Raw genomic sequence first — 12,019 nt, 5'->3', positions numbered from 1 at the left:
AAATCTGAGCACGTTATTCGATAAGGAACGCAGCTTCTGCTCTCACCAAGCTGTGAATTTCCCGGAGGGTCAGCATAAATATTAAGCACGTCAATAACAAGCACACTGATGGAAGCCAGCGTGTGAGGGAAAAGAAAAACGCTGGGATGAGCTTCACAGAAGCAATTAGAGGAGGTTGTTAATACTTGATTATTTTGCTAGACCTGAGTGTTTGGGTGAGATTCTGAAATAGGTTGGGTCTGTTTGGTTCTTTTTGTCCTAATTACCATCTGAAAATCAAAACCAGCAGGGAGGCCGGAACAGAGATTGCTCACAGCACCTGCAGGGACAGGAAGGGAAGCACCTGCAGAGTATTCACCGGTGAATGGATTGGCCAGAGGAGGCACTGATCTCCAACGTGGGGAAGCAAGCAGCAGCTGAGGACTATTTCTGCTGATGTCACTAAGTTGAAAATGAATGATGTATTAAGGAGAAAGTTTAAAAAGGACTTTCTAGCAGAGGCAGCGAGGTATGGCCCAGCTGACGGGTGCACAAACACACCAATGAAGTGTGAGGCCTTGCTCTAGCTGTGTGCAAAAAGAACAAACCACCACGATGCCAATCCTAGCAAAAGCACAGAGCCTGAGGTGATGCTGAAAAAAGGTACTCCGCTAAGGAGGGATCACAAAGTGGAAGGGACTGCTGTACCTGAAGACATAGCAAGGATTCTACACGTTAAGATTTAAATAAAGGTTTGCTGAGGGACAAAAACATAACGTTTTAGTCTCCCTATTTCATTGCTTTTTCCCCCAATTTGTTAATGATACAGCACTCACCTTTGTATGGAAAAGAACTCTACGAGTGCATGGCTGCTGTCATTCCACCCCAGTATTGTGAATTGCACTTCTTCAAGCAAAGCACAGTTTCACAATGTCTTTCAAGAACCTTGGCTACAGTTACTACTGATCATTTTTAACCCCCTGTTCTCGGGACAGAGTGAACACAAAACAGAGGAAATCCATCAGCCAGGGAACAGACCTTGTATTCTATGGACCCTCGTACTATAAGGACACAGACACTCCAGAGTTTTATTCCCACCTAATCTTTGTCAGTCTCATTTCGAAGAGGTCATTATCTGTCTTGCAAAAGAGAAATTCATCTCCACTTTTCTGCCTTGTTCCAAGAATCCTCCCTTTGATGGCAGATATTATACCTTTATTCCTGCAGAAATACAGCTGGAGGCTGCTTTCTCGTGTGCCTCTAGTGACAAAATCCCTCATGTTCATTTAAAACCAGTTCCTTTTGTAAACAAAAAGTTGCTCAAAACCAAGAACAAATAATAGCATATATAAGTTAGGAAAAAGAAAAAGAGAAAATACAGAAAGAGCCATTTCTGAAAATTTCCTTAAAGTAAATGTTCCCTTACTCCAGGGGTAGCTGTATTACAAAGGAATTGCTGAATAATTCACAGTTCTCCAGAATAGAGAAAAACAGAAATGGGTCTTTAAAGGTGAACACATTGATTACAGCAAGCAGTTATTCTACTAAAAAAAACCATTAAAGCCAGGACAGAACACAAGCTATGTCACTTCATCATGAGTGAGACAAACTGGGATTTATTAAAGCATTCATTAAGAAAGAAGCAAGCCAACAGGAACAGAAAGTTAGTGTACTTACCTTCACTGTTCTTAGCAAAATTCAGCTTTATAAGGGATTTGGCATCTAGTTTCTAAAGAAAATGAAGCACGAGGAAAATTAATGACAACAGAATCTAAACATGGAAATAACAGAAATGGTAACATCAGTGTCAGTATTTTAATGGAGCATCATGTATTAAGACTATGTGGCAAGTCGTCTGGATCAAAAAAAGCCCTGGGAATGTAGGTGACAGCCACAAGAACAAGGCTCACAGCGCATGAGAACAGGGACACGGCCGATTTATTTATGGCACTGTAGTCTGACACAGCACGGGCTGGGCAAAGCCAGCGGGCCAGAGAGGTGACACGGCCCTGCCCCAGCACCAACTGACCAGGGGCACAAGAAGCAGAGCCAACCACTGTGCTGCCCATCAGAAGCGAAGATTGGGAAGGGACCTCTGAAGAGGGTCACACAGCAGCGTGTTATTTTGGCAGTCAGGTTCACTACCTCTTCTAAGATAACTGTAATTTTGCTCTGCCTCACCCCTTCAGGGGCGATGTGCCCCCAGCAGGGCAGCACCCAGCACAGCACCCAGCACAGCACCCAGCACAGCACCCAGCACAGCACCCAGCACAGCACCCAGCCAGAGCCGGCCCTGCCAGCCTCCCTCTGAGCCAGCACCTCAGTGGGAAAAAAGCCCTCTGATTGTATCAGCTATCAGAGAAGGTTTGCTGCCAAATGGGCTGTTAAAAGCACACAAAGCACAGGGCCTTTTCAAAGAAACGATCAGTTCTCCCAAAGCAGGCACCTGAGCAGCTCAGGGAGGTTTTCATAACGCAGCCAGCTTTTATAAACAGATTTGAGCAGAGATCTGCCAGCTGTGGGGCTGGCTCTGCCAGTTCACTCATGATGGCAAACAGCGATAACCACACCACAGAACCCTGGCAGTGGGGCTTTCTGCCCATAGGAATTTCTACTTCTGGTTCAGGCAGTACACACCATGGCAGCTGGGCTCGTCTGCTTGCAGGAAGGCACTTCTCCAAGCGGTTTTGTCACTGGTAAGCTGATGGGCTGCCAGAAAGGTAACCATCTCTCTAATGTATCAGCCAGAAGTGCAGTAAGAGCTCATAGAAACCAGATGGAGGAAGGAAGAGAGAAGCCAGGTTGGGTGACACTGTTTTTCTTAAAACACACCGCCAACAAAATGAAAGCATCGTCTGCATGCTGCTGGGTTACAAAGAAAGGGCAAAGGCAACAGCAAGTCCAAAATGACTAACTGCATGCAGAACCTTATTCATTTACTCATTGATCTTTTTACGAGAACAAGACTGTCAGAGAAGCAGGAGGGAACAGCAGAGCCACCAAGACAAACATGTGAACCTGGACAGATCCATTCAACTTAAACAACTTAAAAACAAAGCAGCATCCACCTGCTGCGGGGCAGCCCAGGAATTACGTTACCAAAAAACTTCTTTAGAAACACCTCTGGAAACACCGATCGTTTAAAGAAAGGCCTTTACATTATCTCCCCTGCTCACTGGATCAGATCATCTTTAAACAAAAATGAAAACAGTTTCCTTAGAAACAGCATAAGGTGGTTGAAGATTCAGGTTTATATGTTGACAGAAATTTAGTGGAAAAGAGAGACTGAACTCCTGAACACATCTTAAAGGCAGCCAAAGCTGCACTGCACTGCTTCACCTGCCAAGTATGAAGCACCGTCAGAAGTGCAGCAAGCCCTTGGGCTCTTACAGACACCCAGGGGAACCGTGTGGTATTTTGGGTCACATCTTTCCATACTACACAAAAGGCTCATTTTCAGCAGCAGTTACTCGTGGTGCATCAGCTGCTCGTGCTGGCCCCTGCTCCTCACCGAGACCAGCCCTTACACGTCAGCAGTAAATCAGAAACAACAAACAGTGATGTTCACGTGAGATGTGAAGTGCGCGTTCTGCTGGAGCCTCTCCCAGGACGAGAGCCCCGTGTGCGGAAGCGCTGCACAGACAGGAGAGCGATGGCTGCAGCGTGCCAGCCCTGCCCTCCCAGCCGCCCCACATCACGGGGAGCTTCTGTGTGCCGACAGCGGGCTGGGCTGCGCCGCCTGCTGCAAAGCCGGGCTGAGAGCTGCCCATGAGGAAACGTGTGGGAAACGCAGTCAGGGCCACAGCCCAGAGACACTGAGAGAAGTCAATGAGCACATCTAAAGCATGGAAAGACAGAGGGGGATTGAGGCTTTTGTCAAAGGAAATCTCTGGAGTGCCAGGACTCTGATCCGCTACGAAGGATGGCCCTGGCCTACAAAGGCCGCTCGGTGCTGGGACCCAACTGTGGCATCACACAGCTGCACCCCGTGTGCTGGGGCAGAGCACAGCCTGCACACTGTGCTTCCAGCAGGGCTGGCATGGAAAACCCATGCTGACCTTGCTCAGAAACAGCGATATGTCTGTGAAAGATGGTACACCGGATACTATGAAAGAACGTGACATAAAACCATATTTTATCCCCTCCGCCCCACCCCATGTTCTTCATTTCATTTGAAAACATGGTTATTTCGCATGTGCGTGAATCTGCTATTATTTATTCTCCATCAAAAAAAGGCAAAGCTTTCTAAGCACCGTCAGTTTGTTGCCATGACAATGTCCAGTATGCCACAAGTAGGCACCGGCCTTCCCAGCGACAGAGCAGTGAGTGAGCCCTTACATGAGTTAAACTGCTTATTTTCATCAATTTCTTACTAGCAATAAAACACAAGGAGATCAAATATTGAATGTACAGCTCAAGTTCAAAACTGTTTCTGACCTGAGCTCCCCCCACACACTTATCACCCAGTTTCACTCAACTCCCAGCAAGGAAAGGAAAAAGCAATGTTAACAAAAAACCACTTGAACTAATTAAAATTCTAAATTCATAACGAAGATGAAAGGCCACAAGCACACACCACTCCCCCTAAGCAGGGATCAAAGCTGTATATTCATGGCTAAAAGCATCTGAAGCAAGAACACGGAAGAGCAGGCGTGCTTAATGACATGTGGTGCCAGATGCTCCAGAGCAAGGAAGGGCTCAAAGCAGCCCCCGGGAAAGGCAGGCGATTCTCTCCTCGCTGCCTCCTCTTGCAGGCGACTTTCAACCACCAGCAGCCCCATCTGTCACTGACACGAAGGGCTGCCTTTGTTGGTGGCCACGCCGGGGTCGTTAGGGAGTGCAGGTTAACGAGGCACAGCGGCAGCTTGCAGATGGGGCACGGCGGCTGTTTCAAACAGAATCAGTCTTTGTCATCGCCGTGTCTCTCATGAAGACACGACCCACAGTCCTGGTGCATGTCAGTTACTCTCCCTGAATCCCTCGGTCAGAGGCAGCACGTTCGTTTTGTTGACGAGCTCTGACCTGTTGGATACAGACTGCAAACAGTGCCAACGGACACATCTGGCGCTCCAACCACACGAGGCAGTTGGTGACACGCAGTGAGAGCTGACTCCTGTAAATCGGTGCATGAGAGGGTTCTCATCCCACCCAAACAAGCAGAGTTACCCCAAATTCAGGAGGGAGACAGCACTGCCCACCAAGCACCAAATTTAACTTAACACTAGCAGATGAATTTTGCTAAATTCTTTACAGTGTATGCTTGTTATTCATTGCGCACCTTTTCCAATTTCAAGAAGCCCTCACACCATTTTTCATGCTATTAAACCTTCAAGAAATATTACAATGTTATTTGAATGCTAGAATATTATTTGAATAACTCCATGTATACTGTTACTTATTTTAGATATTGTAAATGAATTTAATGATAACAAAAGGCATTGAAATCCTCAGCAAGTCTACAAATATGGGAATGCAATGGGAAAGAGCTGTGCTAGTTTAATAAGACACGTTTCATTCATGCAGGTCAGTGTTTCATGGGAAAATTAGGGTGAGAGGCCAAAAAAAGGCAGAACGCCTTCCTGATTCAAGCTATGGTTTCTATGTTCAGTTCAACAGCATCAACATGAGATGTGTGTCATATGAACAACTAACAAGTGTGTGTGGCTTCCAGCCCCCTACTGAACTGGTACGGAAATGGCACAAAAGGTTCCACAGTGTTTTATTACCCACCTCCTTTGTATTTCCACATTTAAATCTTACTTAAACTGACACCATCTGGTCACCAAAGCCTTGTCCACACAATCATAAAGCTATGCTTGCTAACACGCACATAGTAGTAGTGCAATACAGCATACAGCAATAGTGTTGCTGTACCAAAGAGCACATTAACATGAATTACTACGAGAAAAAGACATGCAGTTCCATATGTAAGACTAGAACCTCAATCTTAGCGCACTCAGAAGCCTATCAGTCCAGAGATCCAGAGATACAAGGATCTGAAAAATAAAGTCACCTTTCAAGATGGATAAAGGCCAGCCATTAGTGATGCTGCAGGCACTACTGCAAAGCACAGCTATGGTTTTGGAAGAGGAATGAACAACTATCCCTATGTTTACCAATAAGAAAGGAGAAAGTTTTGGAAAACAGAGCAAAAAAAGCAGTCCTTTTTCTGGTTATCAGCCTCAATGTCACCCTGGGCCCTCCTGCTTTATATGACCATTTCCAGTTATGGCACACAAATTCCCAACTGCTCCTCTGGGCAGGAATCACACTAAGATGTGCTTCTATTCCAAGGCCTTGAAAATTCACAGTCACAAGTCAAATGTGAGCTCATTCTCACTGCTGACTAACAGCTGATGATCCCTGTGGCCAAGGCAGCACAGCACAGCACTGCACAGAGCAGCACTACATAGAGCAGCACAGCACTGCACAGCACAGCACTGCACTGCACAGCACTGCACAGAGCAGCACTACATAGAGCAGCACAGCACAGCACAGCACTGCACTGCACTGCACAGCAGCTGCACTCAGTGCGCTCCAACAGAGCTGTGTGGGGCAGCTGCTCCTACCCACAGATACCAATGGGCTTCTGAAACCCAGCGAGAAAGAGAAGATCCTCATGTTCTGACAGCACCCCTCACACCTGGGCACAAGCTCAGGAAATGTTTGTTGTCTTAAACCAACATCAGTAATAAATCAAAGTATTACCAAGTGAATTTCAGGAAGACACCAGACAGCACTCCCATCGCTTTAGCAGCAGTCACTGCATGTGATTATGATTATCCATGTTCAAAGAAGATAAATTAAAATTAAGCAGGTGCAGAAGATGACCACGACCACATAAAGTACAGAGAACTTAAAGGCAAGAACACCTGACAGGAAAGGACAAGTCTCAGCAAGGCAACGTCAAGGAAGCATTACATTCCACTGCCCTGGGCACACAACTGTAAACACAAGGAGGGAAAAGCAGAGTTCTGGCATAAATAAAAACCAGACTGACTTCTGGTCAGACCCAGAAGTGACAGAAGACTTCTCAGATGAGAAGCCATCAAAAGGATCCCTCAGCAGCAGGAAAGCAAACACCAGGTCAAGGCAGAGCAGATGCCAGAGAGCAGGAGACCCCAGACAGCCCTCCAGGATTACACTGCTGATGGCTGCACCCTGAGCTTCGCAACACAACAGCATCTGAATCACTGCAACAACAAAGCCTGCCTTGGTTTTACTGCTGTAAGCTTTGTTCTCTGCTCCTTAATAAGCTGTTACTCACAAAGCTGTATCCCCACTCCAGACAGAAACCTTTAAAGATAAACAAGAAAAATGCCTCTTTCCTTCATTTCAAACATGTGGGAAAAAATGAGGAAAGTTTATGCATATTGAAAAGAAAAAAAAAGGCAACTGGTGTTTGCAGCCATGCAGTGGGGATATGACTGAGATGTATCAGAAAAACTAAGAAACAGACTTTGAATTTTGCAGCTGAAGAGCTAGAAAGCTACAATTCCCCTTTTTGTATCCGTTGCACTACAACCAAACGAGACCCAGTCACTGCTCCAACAACCGCTCATTTCCAAATCCCCAACAAGGCAGTGTAAGACACTACTTTGATTTCAGGTGCTGTGCTCAGACCCTGAGAGGAAAAAGAACAACCAAACGTATGGAATGGTCGTACGCCATTCACCTGAAGTTGGCTGGGTCATGACAAACATCTCACCCAGCCAAGTAATCTCCCTCTCAGTTCAGTGCTCTGACGGTGGAATCCTGCCCTAGGGGCAGCCCGCGCTCTAGCACTGCGCAGTACTTCCTTCCCAGCACTGTCCATCCACAGAAAGAACCAAAACACCCAGAAGGAGCACCATTCTGTTTTGGGAAAACCTTTTCAAGAAGAGAAGAGATGAAGGAAGATCTGAGTCGTGCAGCAATACGCCATGCTCTAAAGGCCATCACAGCCCTCAGACGATGCTGCGGGCAGCAGCAGGTTGAGATGCGCTCTGGAAGCGCAGCATACAGAACTCTGCCAACAGCAGCAATGTTTTCCTGTCAGCTCCAGGAGCTCCAGCACAAAGGTCACCTCCAGACCACAGATCCTCTGCACAGATATCCATCATCTGCTGCTCATTAACTACAAACACACCTGGAATAACACGGCTAAAACCGCAATCTACAGTAAATAACCACATCTACCATGTGAGCTAGAGTTTAAAGCCACAATGACACTGATTCAGCCCATAGAGGTCATGTGAAACCTGAACTCACCCCCGCCAGCACAGCCCAATGTCTGCCCACAACACGCCGTGCTCAGCACACTGCCCACATACACACGGCCATCCCACACAGCGGCTCTGTAAGGTGACAATGGCACACAGCGCTGAACGGCGCAGCCAGGTGGGAATTTAAGCCGTGCTTTAACACTGCAGCCTTCAATCCAGGCTGACATATTTCTTACACCTCCAATACAGTGCGGCTTCTCTATTCATAATACTGAAAAACAAGAAGAAACTCTCAGGCCTCCTCCTCTCTGTGTTCATTTCTGAAGTGAAGAAACAATAAGAAACCAGCGCTATCTGCCTCCGTATCTGTGCTTTCAAAACATGTACGTGGTAGAAACACTTCCAGATTAAGGAAGTTTCAACTTTGCTCCACTTTCCACATCCTTTTGGGCAGGATTTCCCATGGTTAGACAGCCAAGGGCTTTCTGAGTGCAGTGAGAAGTGCATTTTCAAAGTGGGACTGACACAGTTGGTGGTAACGGCAGTCTCCTCCTTCACCTGCCCAACAAGCCTCTGCCACCCCAAGACCGGCAGTGCATTTTCATGAGATTGACTGAGACTGAAAATACTTTCTTATGCCCTCACAATAAAGTTAGAAACACCACCTGCCAACACTCGGGAGAACAAGCAGCTACAAATGTTCAAAAAACGTACTGGAGAACAACTTTTCCAAGGCTATAAAACAACAGGCTTAGTTGCAATATTTTATTTTCAGGTATAAAGTTATTGGTTTTGAGAGTGGCTGTAAGCATTCAGGCAAACATCACGTTACCAACCCTCCCCTCCCAAACGATTTAAGAAAACAGCAGTGCCTGATTCAGACACGAGCAGTGCTGGGTGAGGGCGCTCACTGCGTGCTGCCAGCGCAGCTCAGCCAGGCTCTGCACACAGGTAGGCACCCGGCCGGCCTCACAGCATCACAGACCCAGCCTACCACACCCACCTGTAGGCCTCTCATCCGCGGGCACAAGCTAAGCCCGAGCTAAATGATTTTGCCTGAATACTGTTATACTCTCCTTGTATCCCTCGGCTGGGAACACCTTCAATCAAACACAAGATGTTTCAAAGGCAATCACAGCCCAAACCATAAACCAACCCCAAATCCCGTGCCACGGCTGCCGCCTCGTGGTCAGGAAAGGAACTGCGCCCGCTCAAGGAAAGGATCTCAGCAAATGAGCAACAATGTCTGTTTAAAACCTACGTCTTCAAAAAGAACTTACTCTCTTTTAACGTATCAGAAGACAAAATGATTTCAACAAGGAAACATTTCCATTATTTCCTATCTGTCTGGTCCTCTAGAGCTTCACACAGCAATCCCTTCGTGATGACCACTTACATAGAAAAAGGGGGGGGGAACAACACTACAGCACTGGTCATAGTGTGAGATCTGGTCAGGTAACTACCATGAGGCAGAGAAGCTGTCTGAGCATATCGTCACGATAATTCCAACAATTCTGCAATTAAACTACAACTCATCCACACTAATATTCAGCTGGGAAAGTCTTTGCAAGTCTCAGCACAGATAAAGAGATGAGCCAGGCAGCACCCTGCCTGCATGGACTAGAATTTGCTTATAACAAGGCAGCAGAAAACCTCATCTTGTAAGCCTATATTTTCATTTTAGCAAACCCAATGCCAAAAATTTCATATTTTCACTACCGTTCAACTTCTCTTACTTTCACTGAAGCACTTTTTTTTCCACATGTTAAATAGGAAACTGAACATACAGAAAGCCAACATATCAGTGAATATAACCATCACTTACTTCTCCTGTGATTGGGTTGGTTCCATACTTCTTTATCCAAGGAACAATGCTTCTGAAAATAGAAGGGAGAAAATCACGAGATAAGCACCATTAGAAACCTCTCTTATTTTAAACAGGCACAATAAATTTCTGCCAACTTGCTTGGATCAAAAGATGGTTACACAGCAACACAAGAAGAGGTAAGAACAGACAGGAACTTACAGTATGTCAAAGACCATCCCATCCGGTGTGCAAACTGGGTATTCAAATGGCTGCAGAGACAAACTAGAAAAAAAAAGACACTTTTTTTTAGCAAAATCAGCTGGAAATCATGAAAGCAGCAGAAGTTAACAACATTTTGCTGATTCAGCTGCATGTTAAAGAAAGGCCAACACCAATGAAAACACAGTTACCAACACCCACTGCCTGCTTCTATGTAAGTTCCATTAAAAACAAAGTTTCTGAAAGGCTTTCAGACGCAGCTGAGCACCCACAGCCAGGGGCTGGATGCTGCCATGCTCCCTAAGCATGGCGGGTTCCATCAGCACTTCAAGAAGTAAAGTCAGCAGAAAACAATAGCATACCTGTCCCTTCAATCTATCTAATGGCAGCCTCGGCTTGCTGGACAGCCACCCAGTCACGTTCTGACCAGGAAAAAAGATCCACGTGCTGGCTGCACAGATGTGTGAGATGGGCATGCAGGCCATACCTGCTCTATTTTATCAGTCGTGCCTTCTTTCAGCCACGGGGTGCAGACCCAGCAGACGTGGGAAGCGCTGCTCTCATCTCAGTCCCACCTGCACGTTTCTCAGCGCAGTGCCGCCAGGGCAGCGCGGCCTGTGGAGCTCCTGGGGGCACCGATGGGACCCAAACGTCGTTACTTAATAACGATAAGGCACTGTGCCGCCTTACCTGCAGTGATCAAACGATATCCGCCTGAAATTGGTTCGGGGGTGGTCTGTTCGGGAGGGAGAAAACACGGCGTTAACGTGCGCTGTTCCGGGTTCAGCCCGTGCCGACACGGACGGACACGGGGACGGACGGACACGGGGACGGACGGACACGGGGACGGACGGACACGGGGACGGACGGACACGGGGACGGACGGACACGGGGACGGACGGACACGGGGACGGACGGACACGGGGACGGACGGACACGGGGACGGACGGACACGGGGACGGACGGACACGGGGACGGACGGACACGGGGACGGACGGACACGGGGCACTCACCCGCCTTCTTGCCGCCGTAGAACTGCGTGTACTCGGCACACGTGATGTACCTGCGGGCACAGCGCCGTCAGCACGCCGATCGCTCGGTCCCGCCGCTCCGCTCCCCGCCCCACCCCGGCGCTCGGCCCCCGCCCCGCTCACATTTTGTCCTTCTGGTGCTGCCGCTTCCCCATGGCCGCGTCCCGCCGTCCCGGAGCGGCTCGAGGTCCCCCTGCGGCGGCGTCGCTCCTTCCGCCGTGTGCGGCACCGAACGGCTCCGCGGGAAACGCGGGCGGCGCGCGGCGTTCCGGGGCGGCACCGAGCGGCCGGGCGGGGAACGAAGCGAGCGGGAGACTCCGGCTCTCGTAGCGCTTCGGACTGTTTAAGACACAGCGACAGAGGGCTCGTCTTCCGCCAGCTAACCACCCTCGGAGCGGAACGCCGTTAAGCGTCGTCACCGGACAGCGCGGCCGGCACCGCCCGGCACGGGGCGCGCAGCGGCAGGGCTGCGGAAAGGCGCAATGGCGGCGGGGCGGGGCGCGGCTCAGCCGGCGGCCTCGCGGGAGGAGCGGCGCGCTCGCCTCGTTCCCAGCAGCAGGAGCGGCTGCGGGAAGAGCGGAGCGGGGAGGAAGGAGCGCGAGCCGCAGCGCCGGTTCGTTCCCGCGGCCCCCGGCAGCCGTCCGAGCTCACAGCCGAAGGGCGGGCGCCCCGAGACGCGGCTCCGGACGCGACGCGGCGGTTGAGCAGCGCTGAGCGGCCCGCGCCCGTCGCGACGGCAATTCAAGGCCACGTTCCCGCTTTGTTGTTTTTTAAACCAA

At 48.9% G+C, this 12,019-nt stretch overlaps 1 protein-coding gene across 1 annotated transcript in view; it reads right to left on the bottom strand.

Moving 5' to 3' along the window:
* Positions 1–12,006, bottom strand: part of PPIL2 (peptidylprolyl isomerase like 2) — a 57,190-nt gene extending 45,184 nt beyond the window's left edge. The window contains exons 1-6 of the mRNA XM_031592834.2: positions 11,364–12,006; positions 11,223–11,272; positions 10,900–10,945; positions 10,210–10,272; positions 10,009–10,060; positions 1,657–1,708 (exon numbers count right to left, since the gene is read on the bottom strand). Of these exons, the coding sequence (XP_031448694.2) occupies positions 1,657–1,708; positions 10,009–10,060; positions 10,210–10,272; positions 10,900–10,945; positions 11,223–11,272; positions 11,364–11,395 (295 nt within the window). The 5' untranslated portion in view covers positions 11,396–12,006. The remainder of the gene's footprint in view (positions 1–1,656; positions 1,709–10,008; positions 10,061–10,209; positions 10,273–10,899; positions 10,946–11,222; positions 11,273–11,363) is intronic.
* Positions 12,007–12,019: the final 13 nt, after the last annotated feature.

This window comes from Phasianus colchicus, chromosome 18, assembly GCF_987193195.1.
Source record: "Phasianus colchicus chromosome 18, bPhaCol1.hap1.1, whole genome shotgun sequence".
In the NCBI taxonomy this organism is placed as follows: domain Eukaryota; kingdom Metazoa; phylum Chordata; class Aves; order Galliformes; family Phasianidae; genus Phasianus; species Phasianus colchicus.
This window is presented reverse-complemented; position numbering and strand designations above follow the sequence as displayed.